Genomic DNA, 23892 nt, shown 5'->3' on the forward strand with positions numbered 1-23892 from the left:
AGAACCCAGTGGCAAGCACGTTTTCCCTACACTAGTGGAAATGCTTAGAATATATGCCACCCTACCTGTATCAACTGCAACTGTGGAGAGATCCTTTTCAAAAATGAGGTAAATTAAGAACCAACTACGAAGTCTCTGCTCAGAGGAGAGACTCTCCGACCTTCTCCTTATAGCCATTGAGAGGGACATCCCAGTGGATCACAGTGAGGTCATAAACATCTTCAAACACATGGCTCACAGAAGAGTCTTGTTGTAGTTAGTTATAAAGATACCCGGTATATCTAAACCGTGTATATGTGTATATTATCTGTATAAAAGTTATAATACTAATTAAATATAAGAATAGTATTTTGTGGGGTTTTTTTTCAGAGGTGGAGGGGTGGTGGGGGGGTGCCCTTTTTTCAATTGCAGCACATGCCCCTCAAAAGGTCTGTGCACGGCCCTGCAGGTCATAGTAAACTGAAAAAACTGATGCTGAGGCTGATGAAGCCTCTTGGATACGAGGTGGAACATCTTCGACCTAGAAATCTAGTCCAGTTGATTTTTTCTAAGTTTTTTCAGTCCACCTTAACATCTGTGTTTATGATGCTCAAAATGTTTCAATTTTTGGTGAAATTGTCATAAATGTATAAATTCAATTATATGCTTATTACTGAGGTCATAGCTAAAGGTGGTGTTTTACCGGACTACATTATATTTAAAGGTGTTCCTAATATTCTGACCCTCTCATTATGTAGCTCGGGAGGACAAAAATATAGGGACACCTCTAAATAAAATGTAGTCCAGTACAACATCACCTTTAACTATGACCTCAGTAATAAACACAATTTCACCAAAACTGAAGCATTTTAAACATAAACACAGATGTTAAGATGGACGTTTTGCACTAAAGTCCATACAATTGTACAGGTGTACCTAACAAAGTGGTCGGTGAGTGTATGTTACTAGAAATGAGCTGCCTGTCAGTGGTGGACTGGCCAGCAGGGGCTCTTACAGTCTAAAGCAGATACTTGTCAACAATGTGAACAATCCTATTCATTCTAAAATACATACCGTACTGTATGTCCCACTGTTGTTTTGTGCTCTCTGTCACTCCCACCATTAGTGGAAAAGCAGCATGATTTCTTTGACAGTGGACTACTGTATCAGTTCTGCATTTGTTTTCACTGCTGCCACCACCTATCTGAGCTGTTAAGCGAGCAAGACAGTGACAAGGAGGTGATGGAGTTATCCCAAAAAGAGAACAGCCCCTACAGTCCATTTGTTCTGTGTAAAAGCAAAGCCCAGGAGGGCAGCAGTGCCTTCCAGTCTGGTAAAAATTTTAATAAATAAATAATAACATATCTATTCCCTTTTTTTCACTTATTCACTATGCTGTGAATGTTAAAATGCGCATTATATGTTTTTTTTTACTACCAATTTAATTACAGTGAGGTCAAGTAAAGAGCTGAAACTTACCAGATGCTATCCAGGCAGCTTGAGTTTCCTTCAGCTTCACTCTGCTGGATTTTCACCTTTTGTCCATCTGTGTTCAACCTCAGTGGTGAGATGCAATCCTAAATCAGGCAAGTGTGTAGCTAGTATTCTGTCATTAGTCTTAGTATTTAGTATATTGAGGCTTGCTCAAATAAAATACAAACAAAACCTTTTAATGATTTTACAGTGCTTGGAAGAAAATGTACATGTGAAGAGCTAATGGCACCTGGTGCACCTTTCATCAAAAAAGTGTTGACGGTGAGTTAGTGTGAGCTAAAATGTATGGAATTTCTAGGATTTTATTTCATTATTTCAGTAAAACCTGAACAACAATAAATACATAAGATTAAGAAATAAAGATAAAAAACATAACCCCAGTGTCTAAAAGTGGGTTATTAAGGAGGTTAGGCCTATCTGCAATGCCTTTAAGAGACAAAATGGAGCAATTTCTTTAAATGGAAACTTGGGGCAAGCTTTTTTCTGCTTTACAGCTTTTCAAAATGAAGCCATTCTCATCTATTATCCACTTAAAGCAGTAACTAATAGTTCACATCATAACAAGGGAGAGCACATAAAAGAGGGTACACTTTTACATCTGAACCAGTGAAGTTGCATTTTATAAAGTTTGTATTCTTTTTTTTACCTAATGTGTAGCCATAATGTATCTCATTACCCTATCACAGGTGACAGGAGATGCTTTGGGCTGGGGGTTTGTTATCAGAGGCAAGGCTCCCTGTTATGTGCAGGCTGTTGACCCTGGAAGCCCTGCAGCAGCTGCTGGGATTAAGGTGGGATTAAAGATACACACATGGTACTAAGAGAATATTATATCATAACCTCATTAGGGTTTGTAAATTCTAACTTCATCCAAAAACATCTGTCATGTACCTGATACATTTTTCTTTAGGTGCGACAGTTTGTGTGCCAGGTGAATGGATGGTGTGTTCTGCACTTGGACTACAGGACCGTTTCTAGATTGGTGATGACAGGACCTCGCACTGTTGTTCTGGAAGTGATGGAGCCAGTGGAATGAGTCCTGTTTTGGACAAGGCTACATTTACTAAAACTTAAATACAATATAATTTATTTTTATTTGTAGATCCAGTGGGACAGAGTTGATGGAGGCCCACTTATTTTTGTCAGTCATTGAAAATGTTTGTCTTGGTTGCAGTAAGAAACTACAAAGAGTTGAACCAATGGTATGTTCATGAACCTGAATTTCTGAACAATAAATATTGCTTTGATAAAACTGAAAATAAGTCACTCCAATAATACCACCACAATGAATACAAACATTTATTCATGAAGCCTCTACCCTTCTCTCTGCAACGACTTCCGTTTTGTTGTGGTCGCCATTTTGGATTGAGAGTTGGCTCACTTGGAACACATAACATTAGCTAGCAAGCTGGCCTGACCACCGGTGCAAGCAAAAGAATTAGCTGAAGGACAGTGGGCAAAGGTGGCAGTCCTAGCTTTTAGACTAACGTGTTAAACATGACATGTGCACCCCCTTCGTCTTGCTAAGTAGCAACAATAGCTAAGCAGATATGATAGCTAACTTGCCGTGGAGCTGAGCAACAACACCGGCTTTGAAGAGAGCGAACACCATCAGTCTGTACACACTGAATGGCAGGTTTACTTGTTTGTTAGCCTTTTAATTCAGCGAGGCAACCTGCGTGAAGCAAGTCTTCACACGTAACAAACGGTGAGTAAAGCGCACCCATTGGTTTAAAAATGAAGCAATAAATGGCAATAACCGGCTATGCAACGCTAGCTTTGGCGCTGAGTAGGTGGGCAAGCCGAAAAGAGCGAGGGCTGCAGTGCTAATTTAGTTAGGCTAACATGATAACACTAGCCTACAAAGCTAACAACATGTACTATAACACTCCTGATTACCGAAATCATTGTACATAGAAGGACAGAGAGGTAACAGTCCTGCTGGGTGATTCTGTATTTCTGGTCAAACCGGCACTCAATAAATGAGACCGACTAAATTGAAGCTTGCCCGCTGAAATAGTACCAGACCCCTGAATAAACTGGAGCACTGAACATGGATAAGGCCATCCTGTCATCATAAGTCAATATGGTGACAGTGATTTATTGAATGGAGACTAGTCGAAAGGGTGTGTCGTTCTTTTATGACGTTGGTGATTGATCTATAGCGGTCAATGAATGCGAATCTAAATTTTAATGCAACAAAATCATCTTAAAATCATAGCTAAAATGAGAAACGTTCTAAGCAGAATTTAGAAAAGCTCATTCATGCTTTTGTTTCTAGTAGTACTACTGTAATGCACTACTGACTGGCCTCCCCAATAAGACAATCAAACAATTGCAACTCATGCAAACACCAAGGAGAGAGAACACAGTACTCCAGTCCTTAAGTTTTTGCACCAGCTTCCAGTTTGATACAGAATTCAATTTAAGGCCCTGCTTATTGTCTACAAGTCTCTCAATGGTGTGGTCCCAAGATATTGTATATCAGAGATATATTTGCTGAGTACACGCCTAGTAGGTGTCTCAGATCTGCACGAACTGGTCAGCTCGTGGTGCCCAGAGTTCAAACTAAGTGAAGTGAAAGTGCTTTTAGCCATTATGATACCTACTAGGGATGTGATGATACATTTAGCTCACGAGACGAGATGATGCGATATTGGGTTCATGAGACACTGATATTTTAACACTATTTTTAAGAAACCTTCAATGATGAACTATATGGCTGGAAAAATAGTCTTTTATTTGACTGAAATTCACAAAATGCAAAACAATGCAGGTGCACTTTGAAATGTTTCAGCTAATCACAAGTGTAATGAATGTAATGAATGTCACTTCAGTTCTACTTTCTGAATATGAATTATCATATGCAGTAAAAAAAAAAAACAGCAACAATATGCAAACACTGTGAAAGGTTTTGCCACAAACTCAACTGACTGGCTTCTCTTCTGTATGATTTCACATGAGTCTCTTCAGACCTTATAACTGTGCATGAAGTATACATGAGCTTCTAACTTCTAACTGAAGCTGTGTGTGACCTTCTGTGCTATTTTCACCTTCACCATCTGGCAAAGGCATTGACCAATCGCATACGAAGGATGATCGCGGGGCTTGGACACCCGTGGGAAGAAGAGGACTTTTGTTTACCTTGTTAATATGAGCATTCACTGCTGTTCACTGTCAAATTTGGGCGACAGTTAATTCACCATAATGACATGCCACGCATTCTCATTAGTACTGGATGTTAAACGCTGTTTTTTATCCAATTCTACACTGGCGTTAGAATTGGTGCTAAGGTAGAGTAGGTTATATTAGCAGCATGGCTAACCAAAACAGAAACTCATGGGCTGGAAACATGAATGAAGCCACTCATGACAACACATCACAATGTGGCTGTATCATGCCCGCCTACGACACTCCCCCCTGCAACCACCCCCCTGACCAATGCAGCTCTGTGCATTAACCTCTAGAGTCCTGAGCTTTGGAAACCCAAGCTGTGCGGTCCTCATATGAGGACGCAGGGACTCTAGAGGTTAAAACACAGCAGGTAGTTGGGTTTTTGACAGACTAATGTGAACGTATACTGGCCTGGCTCTGTTATGTGCTAATATTGCCAGAGAGCTTTTGCCTCAGTGAGAAATATCATGTTATAATATTGCGAGATGTCGAGGCACATCACAGCCCTGTTGCCCACAACTGGAATCAGCTTTCATTAGAACTTAGATCTGCCCCAACTGTAGCCACTTTTAAAACTAAACTAAAGACTGTTCTTTTTTTCTGCTGCTTTTTAATGTTTCTTAATTTCACCCAGTATTGCATTTTATCCACTTCTGTTTTTTCTTTTATTCATCATCTGTTGAGCAGTGACCAGTTGACTTCATTATGCTCTTTGGCTAACCTTATAGACACTGATGCTTCAGTTCTTCTGGAAGACAGTACACCTGCTTCTGGTGTAAACTACTCGGAGGTTAGTCTTTGGAAAACTGAAGTAAAGGGTTACAAGTATATTGAGAACAGTGAGAATCCAGAGTTTGCCACAGCTATGCTAAAGGTTTTTGGGGTTGTTTAGCTGACTGTATAGACACTGGTGTTTCTAATTCCTGGAAGGAAGTATGCCCTCATTTGATGTTAAAGTATTCAGAGGTTAGTCTTGAGAAGACTGAAGTAAAGGGGTATAAGTATATTGAGAACAGTGAGAATCCACAGTTAGCTACAGCTATCCTACAAATACTAGGCATCTACTCATGCATGTTACTACTTGTCATGTAATTGTTGCTTTTAAGTAATATTTATCTTATTTGTATTCTGTTTTACCTGTATATGGATTTTAATGTTTTATGCATCTGTGTTCATTGTGTTAACACTTTGAATTGGCTTTGTCTATCAAAATGTGCTATATAAATAACCTTACTTTGCATATAATATTACATTATCTTAAAGAAACTGCTTGCTGTAATTTTGCTTAAAATTAGGCCCATGTCTAACCAATCAAAAGTGTATTTTCTGTTTATCAGGAGAAATGTATCAACTTCCAGTAAATAATCTCTCAAGAATCCGGAAAGCTAGGAAACAAGTGAAAAAAGCACTTGGAGACATTGGATTGGAGTACTGCAAGGAGGCAGCAGAGGTGACTGTTTTTATTTGCAAGTGTTGTGTTGCAGAAACTCTAAATTGAATTGAGAAACATGACTTATAAAGGAGGTTATAAAATGACTATTCATGTTTAAAATGATAGTTGTGTGTTTATTTTTCATCTCTGAGTGCAACTGCAAAATCAACAGGTTATGCAAGAACGACTGCTCTCACAGACAACAATTTTCAAGATACAGATTTTGTTCAAATATGAAGCAGGATCAGGAGAATTTGTCATAAGCCAGTGTAGCTTTTAATTACAAAGTATTGTGTGCTGTCAGTCAGACATGCCAGATTGTGCATACACTAAATTAACATTTCTTGAGAACAATAAATATGCCTTAATCTTTTCAATTCTTTCCACAGGAGTTCAAAGAGTTTTGCCCAAATGAGCAATTTGTAAAGGGTACGCTTTGCCTTGATATCTGCGCGTGGGATCCATCCTACTCTAAAACACAGGTAAATCTTATTTCTGTGTCCAAGCTGTTTTCAAATGCTCTTGCACAATTTGACATATTTGTCTTAATGACAGTTTTTTCCTTGTTATCCTTTAGGAATACAGATCAAAGCCATTTTGCTGCACAGAGTGCCCATTTTCTTCCAAGTACTACTCAGGCTACAAGAATCACTTCCGCAATGTACACAAGGAAATCTTTGACAGTAATATTCTGCTCAACTGTCCATACTGCACATTCACTGCAGGCAAGAGAACTTTGGAGACACATGTTAAAATATTCCACATACCTAGTTCACGGCAATATTACGGGAGCTCACTGGGAATGAAAGACAAGTCGGATGTTGACATACCCAAACAAAGCGATGTGGAGAAAGCGATGTACTTTTGCAAAAAATGCAGTTTCCGGGACACACTCTACAACATTGTGAGAAGGCACATCTACAGGGAACATTTTCAGCATATTGTCTCACCATATGTTGGAATGGTTTCTGATTCAGCTGTCAAAAATGGTGCTAATTCTGTCAGTGGTAATAACATCCTCTGTAAATTCTGCCAGTTCTCCACTCGTAGCTATGAGGCTCTAGTACAGCATGTTATAGAGTACCATGAGCGCATTGGTGCTCAAGTAACCACCATGATTGGACATGCTAATATTATTGTCTCCAGGTCTCAGTCTTTAGCGGTCACCTCTCAAAAAGCCCCTATTAGGGCCCACCCACTTCGAACTGAATCAACAGCACAACCAGTAATTGGATATTTAAAGCCAATGGCCCCTGTCTTAAAAAGTCAGTCGTCAGTCGTTGCCAGTCAGTATTTTACCATTCCTGGCGCTTTGAGTGAAACTAAGGCTACTGGTGTAAACACAGGCACTGGTGTAAACACAGCCCAAACACAGAAGTGGAAGATATGTACAGTTTGCAATGAGCTTTTTCCTGAAAACCTTTATAGTGCTCATTTTGAGAGTGCGCACAAGGCAAAGAAAGTGTGGACTCTGGCTAAGTACATCATGAAAATCCACAACTTCACCAGCAAGTGTTTGCTTTGCAATCGCTATCTGCCCAGCGATACACTGCTTAACCATATGCTTATTCATGGGCTCACCTGTCCGCAGTGCCACTCTGCTTTCCACAGTGTTGAGAAAATCATGGAGCATGTGGCTCAGGCTCACCCTGATGACTTTGTTGGACCCCCTGGTGCATCACCGCTAACTTTTGATCTTACTATTAAACAAGAAAAGTCTAGTAATGTTCAGCTTCTTGTTCTCACTTTTAACATGAAGGAATCTATCAATGGTCAAGATCAGTCTGCATCTGCTCAGAATAGTGTTCCACCTCTTGTCAAACTAAGTGCTCCAAGAATGATTGAGAAGAAAAGTGAACCACTTCCTAGTAGTTTCCCTTCATCGACTCAGAAAAGTGAGGTTGGGAAAACTCTGTGTCCACTGTGTTTCACTATCCTCAAAGGTCCCATCTCTGATGCTCTGGCTATGCATTTAAGAGAGCGACACCAAGTGCTGCAAACAATGCATCCTGTTGAAAAAAAGATGACATACAAGTGCATTCATTGCTTAGGAGTGTACACAAGTAACATGGTGGCCTCCACAATCACACTGCATCTTGTCCAGTGTAGAGCTGTAGGAAGGAACCAGGCAAGCCATGGCTTCAAGCCTGCCTTGACCCTCAACTCATCTGGGGCTGGCTTTCTCAAGAGACAGGCACCGACACAGGCCACACCAAACCCCAAGAGGATAAAACAGAGCAAGGAGTCAAAGATTTCTTCCACCACCACTGGAAATCAGGGTGAATATGATGGCCTTGCTCTGGATCCGAGAAGCTATGAACACAAAACATATGAGGCCAGAAAGAATTTCCTAACTGCCTACTTCAACCGACGGCCATACCTTTCTCCTCAGGAAGAGGAGAAGCTGTCTGCAAGTCTGTGGCTGTGGAAGTCTGACATTTCTAATCATTTTGTAACTAAGCAAAGGATATGTGAAAGACAGTGTGAGACCCGGAAGGTGTCTGTGCTGCTTGGTTTTGACATGCATGCTCTCAAGCAAGTTAAGCATAACTTGATCTTTGAGAAGTACAAGTTCAAGGGCATGTCAGTGGGGAGCTCTGGAGCCCTGAAGTCTAGTGCTCCAAACACAGACCAAAACAAGCAGTGTGAGACACTGAACTGTACCTTAAAACTCAGTACCTGCACAGAGGCTATTTCTGTTGACTCAGACAGTGAACCAGAAACAATAGCTAGACCAAATGAGAATGGAAACATTGTCATGAAACAAAGTGAGAAGGTAACATCCCAGGAGCCAGTAAAGATGACAGAAGAGACAGAACCTGTGAACACAGATGATCTGAAAGAGAAGGCGAGCTCTTTGCAAGATGGGAATGCAAATACTTGGATGGCTTTCTGTTAGTGTCCCTGCTTAGCGGGGTGCCTTGGATGAGTCACATCTTGGCTGTAAAGGAGTGTGTCAACTAAGTTCAAAACCAGGTCTTTAGACAATTTGGTCAGTTATGAAATAGGCTACTAAAACTCTATTTCCAAATGATGGTCTTGTTACCAGTGTTGGATTGAAGGAAAGCGGTTCACCTATAGTGCATAAATATATGGCATACGTAAGTAACAATGTATATACTTTAGCCATGGTTCTTTGTTAGTCTCTTCATGCAGTCTGTGTTAGTCACTGGTTAACTGTCTCAAGATTTATGGTTATGTCATCCTAATTCCACAGGGATATTTCTCAACTGTGGCAAACAACTGCATCATGTTGTCATTTCACATTTAGGTTTAGGATATGCAAGTTGCTTATGTACACATTTTAATAAATGTTTGTTTAATTTAAAAACAAGGTTCTTAAGGTTTTTAATTCAATGGTGCCTCATCTCAGAAAAATAATGGAAGACTGTATATTTAGGACGGCATGGTGGTGCAGTCACCTCACAGCAAGAAGGTTCCAGGTTTGAGCCCCAGCAGAATGGGCGCCTATTTGTGCTGAGTTTGCATGTTCTCCCTGTGCCTGCCTGGTTTCTCTTTGGGTACTTTGGCTTCCTCCCACAGTCCAAAGACACGCAGCTTATGTTAAAAGTAAATGTATTGTAAGGTATATGATCAACTAGAGGTCAAACTTCTTATTTACTAGCAACCACCACATTTTCACATTTCAATGTAAATGGCCTCCATTAAGCCATCTTAATAAGTTAAACTAAAATAATTAAAAATTTGAATAAATCAGTATCTCCTTTACTCCTTGTACCGCTTATAATAAGTTACGGCGTCATGGTGTTCTAGTACAAAAATTTAACGAGGAAAGCAAATTAGAACCGTGTTATTTAGAAAAATATGAAATTAAATCACACCAAATGCATCTACATCCTTCTAATGATTTCACGGATCTACTAATTTCCGGTACATCTCAGACCTTGATTGGTGCAGAAGCAGGAGTAGGCGGGTCCTCTGGCTGGTACAGTAGCAGAATTGGCCAATCGCCAGCGTGCATCGCTGTCCAGGCTACATGGTCTGCAGCTGCAAAGATGTCCATTCCGTGGCTGCATTCACGTCTATAGTGTTTAGTAACTGTAGCTGCACTCTCCGTGGGAAAACCAACCTTTTAGCAGTTGTAAGTATAACTGTCAACAATGATTAGCTCATATCAGTCACATGAATACAGTTCGTAGTTGTTTTTGATGCGTTTCCTGTGGGCTGTTTATAAACAGCTAGTTAACGTTAGCACATGAAGCTAAAACTGGTAGTAACGTTATTATCTACGTGACTTGTACGTTAGCCAGAGCTGTCAGCGGTGGCAGGCTAGTATGTAAACACATATTTGGCTTGATATACATCGCAATGATTTAGAGTTACAGAATTTTAGAATGCTATTCCTTCAAAGCTGCTAGTTAGCTAATGTTTCTTAGCTCGTGTTTCTTTTCCCAATGTCTGCTACAGTTTGCAGTTTGGATGTGGTAATTTCCGTTCAAATTATCAATTTGTTTCCATTCATTTCCTTACAACAGGAAATGCTGTCAGCAGATTGCTGAAATGCAGTCACTAAGTCTCCATAATTATCATTGTACGCATTAACGTTGTCTTCGCTGACGCACTGCAGATATTTAAAATAAATCTGCGAGTTGATCGTATCAGTCCAACGTGATAACGTACGTTAACTGACAAATCCAAACTTGATGCTTCTCGTTAATGTGATTGATAACATAATTCAAGGAAATCCCGAAAGTTTCCTGATGGATTTTATATCATACAGAAAGAAATAGAAACCAAAGGCTGTTAAAACACAGTAGCATGGGTTGAAAAATGTTAACGGATATGTTTTTCTCATCCATGTATACTTCCAGTTTGGTATTGCAAGCACCATACAGGGAAGAAGGTCTGATGTGATAGACTGAGAGGAATGGCAGGAGAAACTGTGGTCTGATCAGGCAGGCTCTGTGTTAGAGGTTCACATTGTGGGAATAATGTCGTACAGTCACAGAGAGCTGGTGGAGTTCTATATAAGCTACAAGTTGTCTCAGAGAAACTACTCAACCTCTCTGCTGAGGCCGGAAAACGCTGGTGGAAGGACTGAGGGAGACAGGACCAACCCAGCTACCACTAACGGCCTGCTGGGCAATAGCCGGGATGGGAGGGGGGCAGTGGCATAGAGGCTGTAAAGGCTGCTCTTAGGGACTCTGCTGATGAGTTTGAACTGCGCTTCACACAAGCATTTAGTGACCTTTCCTCGCAGCTTGTCATCACTCCTGACACAGCCTACAACAGCTTTAAAAGCGTGATGGATGAAGTGTTCAAAGATGGAGTCAACTGGGGACGTATTGTGGGCTTGTTTGCTTTTGGTGGTGCACTGTGTGTGGAATGCGTCGAGAAGAATATGAGTGAGCTGGTGTCCCGCATCGCAGACTGGATGACCATGTACCTGGATGAGCACATCAGTCCGTGGATCCAGAACCAAGGAGGCTGGGTGAGTCACAAGGGGATCAGCTGAACACAGCTTTATTTTTGGCACCTGGACTGTAGAGCGATTGTAAATTGGTATCTGCATCAGTAATGACCCTTTGAAGCAGATTTTGTATAGGCCATGACTTGGCTGGAACAATACAATTTCTTTGTTAACGTCATTCTAAATTTCTGTCTGTGGGGTGGGCAGTCGACTCAAGTTAGTAGCAACAGTAAGTAATCTCTGCCATCATGTTTTTAAGGTTATATGTATGTATATTTTTGTGCAAAGATACAAAAGTGCCGGTATTTTTGGCCACAGCATAGAGATTTGGTGTAGCATTAGTTTAATGTGGATGCAAAGAACACTGTCAAATAATTAAACTCCTGTCCTTTTTTTTCTTTTGTCTGCATCAATCTTGGATTCCAGGACTGCTTTGCAGAGATTTTTGGGCGAGATAACGCTGCAGAAGTGCGAAGATCTCAGGAGACCCTGAGGAGATGGCTGCTAGTTGGAGTGGTGCTGCTAACAGGAGTGCTGGTTGGTGTGCTTGTCGCTAAGAAATTGTGAAGATGCTGCATCTCTCTGACCATGGCAAGCCCTGTGTAATGCCACGCCAACAGAAACAAAACTAAATAGTTAATGTTTACAAAAAGCCCAGTTTGCTTGTGCACTGACAGAATGTGGATTGGCTTAACAGGGCTCCAGACTGCGAGTGATCTGTCGCATTTTGCAAACAAATTTATTTAAGGTGCGTCTGACTCTTTTCACAGGTTGCACTGGGTGCAACTGCAAAATCAACAGGTTATGCAAGAACCACTGCTCTCACAGACAACAATTTTCAAGATACTGACATTGCAGTTTTTATCTACAGGTCTGTCATTCACCTGTGTCACAAAGCAGAGACTGCCAATCTGTCAGATGTGTCGATCCACACTGACTCCGAGACACACGCATCATCCCTGGACCCCTTTTTTATGCTTCAGGGCTATTTTTTCCTTTGGCACATTTGAAGTGTAATCGCCACAGACAGCTGCTTAAAGACAGATCACCTGTTAGCCAGTTTATGTGTTGGAAACTTAAATGAATAAATCCATACATATAAACACTGCTAATGAGCCTACTTGAAGAACTGTTTTTTTCCAGTGCTGTCCTCCTGCTGACAGACAGCTGTTCTGACGAGAGATGATGCACAGAGGTCAGAGTCGGTGTGGATTGAACAGATCAAGGTCACGCATATGCACCACTCGCATCTAGCGAAGTCCCATTTTGAAGTTAGTGGCTGAAACCCACTATCAAGTCCTTCTTTAAGTAGTAAGCCACTAGTACGTTTAGCCCAAAACTGAACTGGCACTTAGCCAGGTGAGTGAGAGAGTTAAACTGTGCATGAAATCCAACAGACATCGCCAAAGAGCAGAAAGTCTTCTTCAGAAGCAAAACAGGCTACAAATAAGTCACGTCTACAAACAGCAAAGCATGCACGCCATTCAGCGGTTTACATTTCAGTTGACATATGATAGGCTAATCATCATCGTCATCATTATCATCATTTGTTGATTGCTAGGCTGTAGAGCAGTACAGTGACTATATAAAAAGAAACTTGGAAGTGATTTCCCCATTTATTGTGTTCCATAAGTCTCCCTCTCTCTGAATTTCATTCTAAATCCAGGGTATGTGCATTGGAGGTTAAGGTTATTTAAAATAATTTGTGAAAAACATATATATATATACTTTTTTTTTCATTATGTTGTAAAACAGAGGTGGTGCCATCTGAGAGACATGGTGGCACCAGTATGAAATGTTAGTCTGGAGCCCTGCCTAAGCAGTTTGTGGGAGTATCCATAATATGTAGCTTGGTGAGCTGTTATACTTCTCACTCTGCTTTGTCCAGTGTCTTTTATTTTTTTAACACACAGCAGAGAGTTTCATTTGTTAAGAGTGTTAACCCTCCAGGCTGGAAGTGCTTTAAATGTACCTGATAAGCTAAGAGACGGTGGAAGAGATTAGCTAGTGTGAGACAGCTTTTTAGTTTTTCCTGTGAACATTATTCAAGGACCAATTTTTATTACTTACAAACTGACAGCCAACAGAAAATATAAGTTATATTTTCTTTTCACTGTGTAATGCTCAGCTCCTTTGTTGGCTGTACTGGAGTTTAAAGCATGCTTACAAAATAAATATATTTATGTTTTTCTTGAGTCTTTATTTTGTTTTGTTCTACAGATTGTCTAAAAAGCATTGTGGAAATACACATGCATCTACAGCTTGTGAATCTGAGTCCCGAGTCCAACAAGCTGTAATTGTGCAATAATTTCCCACAGGACTGGTTGCACTATCATATGTGCCTTTAAAGATTTATTTCATGAGAAAATTACTAGCCTGGTTCCAGACCTCTGAATCGATGCTCTGATTCCATTACTCAATAATTCAGATTCAGAGAGTGAAGTGAAATCACCAGGCTGGAAACAACTTCTATGGCCCACATGGGTTCTACAGAGCAAACTGATTAACATGTAATAATTACAACATTTTAACAGCAGCGGTTGACAGTGGAGGTTTAATGCATTGTTAGGAGTGTCTTAAAAAAACTAATGAATGACTTCATATTCATCATCAATGCAAACAGTTACATCTGCACGTTGATGCCAAACCACACACTTGTTCTCATATTTGGGTTGTCATAGGTTGGGCTGAGTTGTTGAAAAAAAGGTCACCTAACTGAGATACTGTATATATCTGTAGGCTGATACCTACATTAAGGAGTACTTCAGATCTATCAAGTGAACCTAAATAATGTATTTATCCAGAACCCCCCTGAAACAACTGATACATTATATTTTTCTATTAACACATACGTGTTTTTGTCTGTACAGTTACGTATCTACTAGACAAAACCAGGTAATGACAGAAAGGTTCCTTCCCTGATTCATATTCAGTTCATCATAATCTGCATCCACAATGTACTTGACAATGAAAATGCCACACATACACATAAATGTGTGTTATCTCTAAAGTGCAGTTCAGGACTTTGCCTCCAGTGTAATTTGAAAAAAAAAAAAAAAAAAAATTAAGCGATCATTGCCTTTCACAAACATGGAGGTCCTCGTGTACTGTGTCTCAAAATTACATTACTTAGAATTGATATTTTATTTCTTACTGTCAGAGGTGTTTACAGGGTGTTCTGCTGTGATATTACATAATTTCATTTATCCTTTCAGCAAGGCTAATGTAAACTCTGTTTAAACATGAATTTGTCCAGGGATGGGTTCATTTCATATGAACCCATCCCTCCCTGAAACTGATAAGATAATGTAACTTATAAAGAAATCACTTGTTTCCAGTTTCTACAAAAACATTCTTACAGCTCTGGAGGATAAAACAGGCTGAATGGGAAAAGAAAGCAGCACTCAGTATGAGAGAAAAGGCCACTAACGGACGGCCTTGTGAGTGAACTGGAGCAGGCCTGTGGTTGCTAATCTGTCCCCGTCATTTGTTGCCATTTCCCCAGAGCAGAGCTGGCAGCTGCGGCAGATAAACAGCAGATAGAGACAGTTAAAGAAAAGCATATAAATTATGGACACAGTTGTCAAACGGTGTTGATTTTTTACATTTCATCTCTTTCTCTTTCTCTCTCGCTGTCTGTCTGCAATCTATTGCTTGTCTCTTGATGTTTCCTGATACTGCTAAATGTTGCAGATGGAAATGAGGTGCAATGTTCTGCTTTAGTGTGATTTGGGGTAAACTTTGGGTGAATAAGGCAAATGGACTGTGATAGAAAACCCCTCATCTCGCTCTGTACGGCTCAGGGCATTATCGGTGTTCTGTGGGAATCATGTGGCTTAAGCAAAACAATGCTTGACTGCTAATGAAATCAAGCCACAGAAATACCCACAAGTTAAATGTTTTATTTTTTGTCCTCGGGTGTTTTATAATTAACGTGAGCTAAAGGCTTCTAATCGAAATGTATGCCTTATCACCAGTATATTGTGAGATGTGTGTGGGTCATGCTGTATCATGAGTGGGTTGTGTGCCCAGATGTTCAGCAGCCTGTGCTGGTTGAGCTGAATGCATAAATGAAAGTCTTATTTTTCCATTAAGTCTGCACTGAAGCATGCACAAATCTGCTATGAAAACACAGGCGGTGTATGGGTGATAATTTACACAGATTATGAAGTTTGACTGGATTTATTTGACTCACACATGACACAGTGACTTTGAAACCAAACTCTTTTGAGCAAACAGATCAAGTGCATCTAGAGCAGCAGTGGGACTTTACAGGCCTTCAGACAATGCCTATAATAAATGTATCTCTTTATAATAACTGCTAAGTGTTGTGTCTAAATCCCTAAAGTGTACACAGCGTCCCTCAGTGACTAACTGACGGGGTGTGAGAGTGGCGGTGCCAGCAGCAGGTGGATGGTCTGGGGTCTGTGGCCTCAGTGATAACTTATCAGTCATCCCCCAGTCCTGAGAAAGCAACCCCAGCCCTGCTGCTCACCATACAAAATACACTACACACTGTATATTGCCTACTACATTTTGAATAAAATGTTACTGAGGAAAAAGCATTTAGAGGACTTAAAAAAATAATAATTACATTTTTGTTTGCATTTAAGGATGTTTGTTTGTCTTTTTTTTTACAAAGTATGTCAAAGAACTTTCCCTAAATAGTGTATATCTAATCAGTTATTAAGACATGTTCATAAGTAAAACAGTCATGTCTTGTTCACCTGGATATAAAGAATCAAGTTAAATGTCATTTGTTGCCATTTCCATTAAAAGTTAAATGTCTCCTCTGCCCAATAAGTTTCTATAAAAAATCTATAAAAACTGCATGACAAAGGAAAACATACTCTGAAAGAATGCTTTCATTTTCTACTACTGCATTTCTACAATATAGATATGACACTTTTTAACACCTCTACATTTATGTTTACTTTTCAGGATTAAAACTAATGATCATCTAACAAAATAAGAAGTATGGTTTCAGATTAAACTACCCAAATGTAGCTTCACATAATAGAAGAGGGGCTGTTTTGCTGCATAGAAAACACTTTTACTTTTGATAATTTAGCTGATTATACTTTTAATTTAAGTAAGATTTTTCATGCAGGATGTTTTACTTGTATTTTGACAATGTGTTATTGCTACTTTTCCAAAAACATCTGATTGCTCATCACACAGCTGATGGGTCCAGCCATTCTGATGCTTTAGCTTCCTGCTGTCTGTCTTTGACCTCTTTAGGAAGAATTAACAACACATGTAAATAAGCATAATGTCGGGAAACATACCATTACTCATCAGTGCTAAGCAACTTCTCTGTAGTCTCTGACCTTTACATTCATGCACTGCATGACAGTGGAAATTTAATGCATGAAGAAAATTCCCTTTATGTGAATGCCAATGCTGATGAGTAAGAAGAGTGAGTTGTGATACCATGTGAGTGAGGACATTTTGAGAAAGTAATGGCATTTTGGCTGGTCTCCATTTTTGGAAACAACTTCAAAGGGCCTGTCTGAGGGCTATAACATGTTTTAGGGTTAAGGTAAAAAGCAGGTTTAGGTTAAGTTAAGGGAAAGGTTGGGGTTAGGCATTTAATTGTGCTGGTTAAGGTTAGGGTATGGCTGTAAGGAATACATTACAGTATGTCAAGTGTCTTCCCAAAGATAAAGGTACAAAGTGTGGGTGTGTAAGTTTAAACTGTGCTGGGTTAAGTATAAAACCAGTATTGCACTTTAGTTGAATGTTTGTCACTTCTGCAGAATGGATGATTTGCATACCTGCTAGGTTCAATTACACTGTCAAAGTGGAACGCTGCCTGTACAAAGAGGCTATTGTACCTGAGTAGGGGAATACAATAACACCACACAGGAGGCTTTGCTGTGGTCAGTTGACTGAGATGAATGGACAAAGTGAGAATTCAAATGACCTCCACAACTAAAATAGTTCATAACACCAGCAGAAATTAGTCATGTTTATTGTTTTCTATGTAGAATTTTCATATGGGAATGTCAGTCATGCAAATACAAAACAGACCTGGGGAATGCAAAACTATAATTTCACATTATAATTACAAAAGAGACAGAAATATGGCACTCAGATCAGGTTTGTGTTTGTATTCACAGTTGAAAAAATTTCCTTATCACTATGTTTACATGTGCAGCAACCTCAGAGGGATTTTGTCTGACTTCACACAAGAGCCAAATCAAGATAATATATACAAATATTTGTTTTTTTCTAATAAAATACAGTGGAAAATAAAAAGAAAACTTTACATGACAGTCTAGGTAGAAACTCATATGTACAAAAACACACAAATAACTGGCATGCAAAAAAGTACACTGGTTCTTGAATGGCACCTGTTTTGTTATTTCACACCAGTGTGGGCACCATGCCAGTGTTGAGGTGGTGTGTGTAGGGTATTGAGGCAGAGGGGTGCAGATGAGAGGGTGTTGGGATGAGGTGTGGCATGTGGCTGTAAGTCAGGAGAGTCCCGGGGCTGAGGGAAAAGGGCCCGTTGTCGTCCAGTGAAGGTGGCTGAGCCACCTCCGAGTACTGCTCCAACATGGCGGCCTTCTTGCTCTTCTTGTTCTTGGTGGAGACTTTTCGGTTGCGAGTTTGAATGCCGTCCTTCTTCATGGTGAGGGGGCGGTTGACCTGGAAATGAAAGGAATTAAGTTAGTGAATTTTAGATGCTAGGTCAAATACTCCAAATATTATATACAGAGCTGTGCACGAGGTTCTGTACTATAGTTACATACTCACATTGTGCAATTTAAAGTAAAGTCCACAGGCATTGCACACAGGCTCTCCATTGGCGTTGCGTCTCCACAGTGTTGTTGTGCTTGTGTGACAGTTGGCACACAGTGTACCTGCCCGCTTGCTGACAATCTACAACACAGAAAAGCAAATAAACAGGTGTAGTAAACTGCTCTAACAGAGAAATTAGTCATTCAATATTTTACAAAAAACCAGTCCTGGGTAATCACTACCAGTCTCTTACCAGTCTCTTCTTGGGCCGGATTAGAGGCCTGTTTTGGCCATTCATCTTGTGGTACAGTCCACAGGCATTACACAGGTAGTGGCCTGTGCCATCCCGACGCCACAGAGGAGTAGCTGTGGCTCCACAGTTAACACACTCTCTGGCCTCTGTTCAAGATCAGGAGGAAACAGTTGTCACTGCACATGCTTTAATGCACAGAGGGTTAATTACAAAATGCTACTTGTTACAGAAACACTTCTTGAAACTCATCAGGCAATATCTGGAAAATAAAGTTGTGTCTTCAAAAAATATTTTATGAGAAAATGTCTTACAATTACTTATAATACCGGAAGCAAATGTTGAGTTAATATCTCACTATTGATTCTTTATTTGACAAACAGTCACACCAAATGGTTGGTTTAGAGGTTGATCTGGAGCTGTCACTCGCATCAGCAGACAGAGTTCCTCGGTTTTCAGGCTTCTTATGCATGTTGATTTAAGAAATTAGAAGTTAATTATTGACCTGAAGTGTTTTTGTCAATGCAACCATTTACTGTACATTTCTGTGACAACAGAGCAACTCCATCTGCTGTGAAAGAACATGTGGTATGATTGAACGCCCCACAACAGCCACCAACCAGACCTTGTGGTGAGATTGTTTTGTCATCAGTATCCAAATTCTATTTTGAGGTTACTGACTGCTCTGTTAAATAATCAAATTATACCAGTTACAAATCTAAAGCTGTGTTCTCACCGGGAGTGGATATCCTCATCTTATTGCGAAGTTTCGGGGAGTAGGAGGGGCTGATCCAGGCCCCAGGGTTGGAGTAGAGTGCCGTAGAGCTGTACTCCTGGGGGTTGGTCATGTACGAGCTGTATGGGCTCAGCATGTGTGGGTGGGAGTGAGGCAATGGTGTGTACACACTCCCAGAGGCAGGAGTCAGGTTCAGAAAGCTGCTGCTGGCTCCTGAACCCCCGGGCGGGCTCAGGCGCTCAGCCTTCAAGGCCTCTGGAAGCTGGGGGCTCTCCTGGCCCTCTCTGCCAGGAGATGGATATCCATCTCTAGAAGTGGTGAAGGAGGAGGTGGTGTAGATGGAGGTTGGGGTGTGTGAGTGCATAGGAGGCTTGGTGAGAGGACTGCTGCTCCAGGTGGAGGCTGGAGGGTTGTAGGGTGAGCTCAGGGAGTGGCTTGCCGACCCGTCCAGCAGCTGGAGGTTACTGAGTAGGTGAGGTGAGGTGAACACCTGTCGAACTTTGGACAGAAGGACAGAGGAGGTACAGTCACATCATAGTTTAGAAGGTGGATTTATTGGGTGAAGGTGAATGGGAGCACTGACCCGAGCTGTGTCTGTAGGTGGACGGTGCTCGGCTGTGGCTTGGGTTGGAGAAGAAAGAGGGCAGGCCGGTGTAGTCCGTGTCCTGGCTGGAGAAGAACACCTCACCCTCGTCTCCTGGAGGCAGGAGGCTGGGATCAGAGGGGAAACCGGCCAGAGGGTCTGAGGTGAGCAGAGCTGGAGACACCCAGTGGGACTGCTCTGATGAATCCTCCATGCTGACAGACTCAACCTGTAGCCAGACCATGGGGATGGAAAAATGTAAATGCATTTTCTCAGGCTATTTTTTGAAAGCTCCTATCAGATTTGACAGTTTTGATCAGACTAGAACAGCACAAATGTGAAACAGCTGTGTGATTTATTGTACCTCTGATTGAGGCAGATAAATTATTATCACTAAGCTCTTTACTTCACAACAACCAGTGTAACTTGACATTATCAAGGACAAGATCTCTCGACAGCAGGCTTCTTCAAACTTCCTTTTCTAGGATCCTCATTTGACTGTGGCTGAAAGTAAAAACTAAAAATAAATGAGTCTAAAAATGCAATGATGTAGCCAGTGACCAAACGGTTACTGAGTGGCCTTTCTGCCGGTTAGAAACATGCTAAAGATATGTGGTGTCAACAAGTTCTATACAAACAGCACGACTCTCCAGCCAAAATAAAAAAAGACTTTTGAAAATCATGTGAAACAGAAACTGTGAGAGCTCCAACTGTTAAAGCGGCATGAGAACTGAGACAAGGCCACTTTTGCTCCATATCTTTAAAGGAAAGAGAACAGGTAGATAGTGTCTGATAAAGTATGAGAAAATCTGATAGATGAAATTATTATAAAGCTAAATATATCCAGCTCCACTTTTACAACATCAGCCTACTCTAATCTGATTAATAGAAATCTGTTACATGAGATAAAATAAATATAAATATATAACACAGCATGTAACTCAAAACCAATCCAAGAGTAATATGCATTGATTATTATTATTTACTTGAAGTTCAATTGTTTTAATTGTGCTCAAGTTGAATTAGTAGGCATTACAAACATATAGCATAAACAAGAGGAGATATCAGTTGGATTTAAGTGAATTTAATCCCAAGATATCTAAAAACATAAGCCAGAAAATAGCTGATCCAAGTTAATTTAAACTTATTGCCACCACTATATTAAGCCACGATATTATGTCAGAGAAAAAATATAATAGAAATATTAACAAGAAAAGAACATTTTGACAGAATACTGAAGTTTAAGAGGAACTGTCCACTTCAGTGAGAAGAAAACTGAATCTCTGTCTGCTCACCTCATGTCAGTGAAGCATTAAATGACCTGAGGTGATATCAAACCCTCATCTGTGAAGGTTTCAGATGCAAAACTATGTTCTCTTACACCAGATAATTTATGCCTGATCAATTAGATCACACACCGATGTCCAGCAAATACTTTAAGACCAATGGGAGACAAAGAACCGATAGGTCACCTACCTGAGTGGGTGCCACAGGTGAACAACGTGAGCAGTAGGCTCAGGGCAAAATTTATGTAACCTGGTGGAGGCTGGCACAGCTAGACCACCATCAGTATAGGCTGATGGCTACAAGAAGAACTTCTCCAACCACAAATGAAGTTTAGGGCTAAGAGACAGTCCGTAGGAGGGGTCAGGGACAACTTTTCTGAAAGACACACCTCTTTGGTCCAGAGAGAGAGAGCTTGTATGAGGGCAGATGAAACATATTTACAGTTCTGAGTGTAAAATGATGTCTCATTTATCTATGAATACTTTTTCTTCTTCTTCTTCTTCTTCTTCTTGTCTTACAACAAACATTTGGCTCCTGAAGCAAAGAAATAAAGGCGAAGTTGTCAGACTTTAAATCTTGGTTCCTCTGCTCTTCCTTTATGGCTGTGTGTGCTGCAATGTAGTGCTGATAACATGTTTGTGTCTCTGATGATTTCTACAGAGGACGCTCCATATATAAAAAGCATTTCAGCACCAAACCAAGGTCATTATCAAACAGGTGTCACTGATTGATAGAAATGAGCAACATAATATGTGTGATAGACATATATGGGTAGGATTTAATGCTTGCACACATATATACAGAAAGGCAAGCTGTTCCAGGCAGGGCAATCAGCATACAGGATGGGTGCATTTTGTCTGTTGATGAAATGTGCATACAGCCTCTGATAAGACCAAACCCACACGGAAAAGACTTAGACAGATGTCTGAACAAAGGAAATATAAGATACGATGCCTCAATTTCTTTGTGGTCCAGCAAAGCTTAGAATGGAACACAGTAATGCAAATCGGGTGATGAGCTGCAATCATAGGGGAGAGATATGGTCTGGGTTTGCACAAGCCCATCACTGTGCCGGTCATTTGACAGTCAAAGCAGCGCTGCACCTTTCCTCTCTCTTTGTTCATTTACAGTTCTCAGGGAAATCAAGGGAGGAAATGGTTGGCAAGAACTGAGGCCTTTTTTACTTGTAGCACAGGGTCTTTTTCTAAAATTTAAGAACCCATAGGAAAATTGAAATTATATCCTCATAAAGTATGTATGTACATATCATATGTATGTCATGCCAGCTGTGGCTGAGGCATCATTTTCCTTAGACATATCACTGTGTTTATAGTTGCTTGGCATGGAATTCTGTGGCAACAGAAAAAAATGATTTACTTGTGTATATAGTAAAGGTGAGCAAGGGTGCAGGCTGAAAACAACTCCACAGGATTATTGCCCAGATGGGTATCAGCAAACAGAGAGCCAGATTAAAATCTCCTTTTCATCAGCCTTGTAGCCAACAGCAGGGACACAGAGGTCAAGTTCGTTGTGTTTTGGGGAATGTTGAAGATTCAGAAACCAATTATGTGTTTCAATATTTAGTGGAAATCAGATGTGGAGAGCAAAATGATCACTGGCTACACAAACCTATCTTTTGTAATTTAAGCCTTGCACTCTATCGATAAATGGCCTTGTTTAATCATGTATTGTTTTGCAGGGGGGCTTCCATCCATCCATTATCTAGGCCGCTTATCCTGAAGAGGGTCATGGGGGTGGGGGTGAGGTGGGGGCTGGAGCCAATCCCAGCTGACATTGGGTGAGAGGTGGGGTACACCCTGGGCAGCTGCTAATCTGGGGGGAGCTTGACTTACATTTTTTATTTACATAAAAATTTTTACTAGCATAAGAATAATATACTTAGTCCCTTTTGAGATATATACTGGTTCATCATTTCTCCAGCTGAACAAGGCAAACCCTCACTTCTTATCTATGAAAGCCCAGGATCTAGGATTCATGACCTCACAAGTTTTATAAGTCTGGGGCGCCCTGATAGCCAAATGTTACGGTGCAGCGCACCATGCACCAGGCACAGCGTGTGCACGACATTGGCAGATCAGTTCAAGACCGCCAACCTATGTATATAAATATCTAATAAAGGTGATTACACACACACAAAAAAAGTTTTAAAATTCTGGCTATGGTGCTACTGTTCATCTCCTTCATGGGAAATTTAAACTTATTCCCACTAAGAATGGTTTAAACCACTGAAAGGAAACTGATTTATTATGACTTCATTTATAATGTATTATTATTTATTATTACTTATGAGTGCTGTTTATAATGCATGTATTATTATGATTATCTTAAATACACAGACTGGGGGGACGGAGGTGGGAGATAATCCACCACTAATGCTCTGCTTAGCATTGTTGCTTCTCAAAGAAGGCAACAGGCTCACTGTTTGAAAGGTGGACTAGAAAGAGTTTGCTCAGTGATAGATCAACAACCTGTGTGGAATGTATCATGCCTCTTTCCCAGTGCATGCTGGGTAGGTTCCAGTTTGCCATGACCCTGAACAGAATAAGTGGAGAAATGGTTGATGATCCTAATTTACCGTGTTGTTCCTTTTTGACTTGATTTTATCAATCTGTTTCTGTGCAAAGTTTTGTTGTAAAGACAATAATATCAAAGTTGAAAGAAAATGAGCTGAACTGCTCATGGAGCACAGCAGTGTGTGTGTGTGTGTGTGTGTGTGTGTGTGTGTGTGTGTGTGTGTGTGTGTGTGTGTGTGTGTGTG

General features: G+C 40.5%; 4 protein-coding genes across 5 annotated transcripts in view; 3 read left to right on the top strand and 1 right to left on the bottom strand.

The window, feature by feature from the left end:
* LOC109956291 (DEP domain-containing mTOR-interacting protein) overlaps window positions 1-2729 on the top strand; it is a 5779-nt gene extending 3050 nt beyond the window's left edge. Inside the window, 5 exon segments of the mRNA XM_020593281.1 lie at window positions 1106-1312; window positions 1431-1565; window positions 1664-1734; window positions 2160-2264; window positions 2384-2729. Of these exon segments, the coding sequence (XP_020448937.1) occupies window positions 1106-1312; window positions 1431-1565; window positions 1664-1734; window positions 2160-2264; window positions 2384-2509 (644 nt within the window). The 3' untranslated portion in view covers window positions 2510-2729.
* A 66-nt stretch (window positions 2730-2795) lies between these two features.
* adnpa (activity-dependent neuroprotector homeobox a) lies at window positions 2796-9410 on the top strand. Of its 2 annotated transcripts, XM_020593116.1 has the most exons (5): window positions 2796-3181; window positions 5376-5437; window positions 5985-6097; window positions 6469-6561; window positions 6657-9410. In XM_020593116.1, exons 3-5 carry the CDS (start codon window positions 5990-5992, stop codon window positions 8976-8978), a joined length of 2523 nt encoding a protein of 840 aa, XP_020448772.1. In that variant the 5' UTR covers window positions 2796-3181; window positions 5376-5437; window positions 5985-5989; the 3' UTR covers window positions 8979-9410. The 2 variants fall into 2 exon arrangements, with proteins under 2 accessions (XP_020448772.1, XP_020448773.1); XM_020593117.1 differs by lacking the exon at window positions 5376-5437.
* A 598-nt stretch (window positions 9411-10008) lies between these two features.
* On the top strand, window positions 10009-13705 carry LOC109956293 (bcl-2-like protein 1). The gene is given in 4 exon segments (XM_020593283.1): window positions 10009-10181; window positions 10912-11187; window positions 11190-11531; window positions 11937-13705. Coding segments are annotated over 3 exon segments (639 nt in total). The 5' UTR covers window positions 10009-10181; window positions 10912-11031; the 3' UTR covers window positions 12078-13705.
* Window positions 13706-17473: 3768 nt separating this feature from the next.
* gata1a (GATA binding protein 1a) lies at window positions 17474-21454 on the bottom strand. Its single transcript, XM_020592977.1, has 6 exons — window positions 21303-21454; window positions 19827-20055; window positions 19244-19741; window positions 18511-18656; window positions 18273-18398; window positions 17474-18164 (listed from the first exon to the last, which is right to left on the bottom strand). The coding sequence occupies exons 2-6, from the start codon at window positions 20038-20040 to the stop codon at window positions 17880-17882; spliced, it is 1269 nt and encodes a 422-aa protein (XP_020448633.1). The 5' UTR covers window positions 20041-20055; window positions 21303-21454; the 3' UTR covers window positions 17474-17879.
* Window positions 21455-23892: the final 2438 nt, after the last annotated feature.

The sequence above is a fragment of the Monopterus albus genome, unplaced genomic scaffold (assembly GCF_001952655.1).
Source record: "Monopterus albus unplaced genomic scaffold, M_albus_1.0 scaffold18.1, whole genome shotgun sequence".
NCBI classification, from domain to species: Eukaryota; Metazoa; Chordata; class Actinopteri; order Synbranchiformes; family Synbranchidae; genus Monopterus; species Monopterus albus.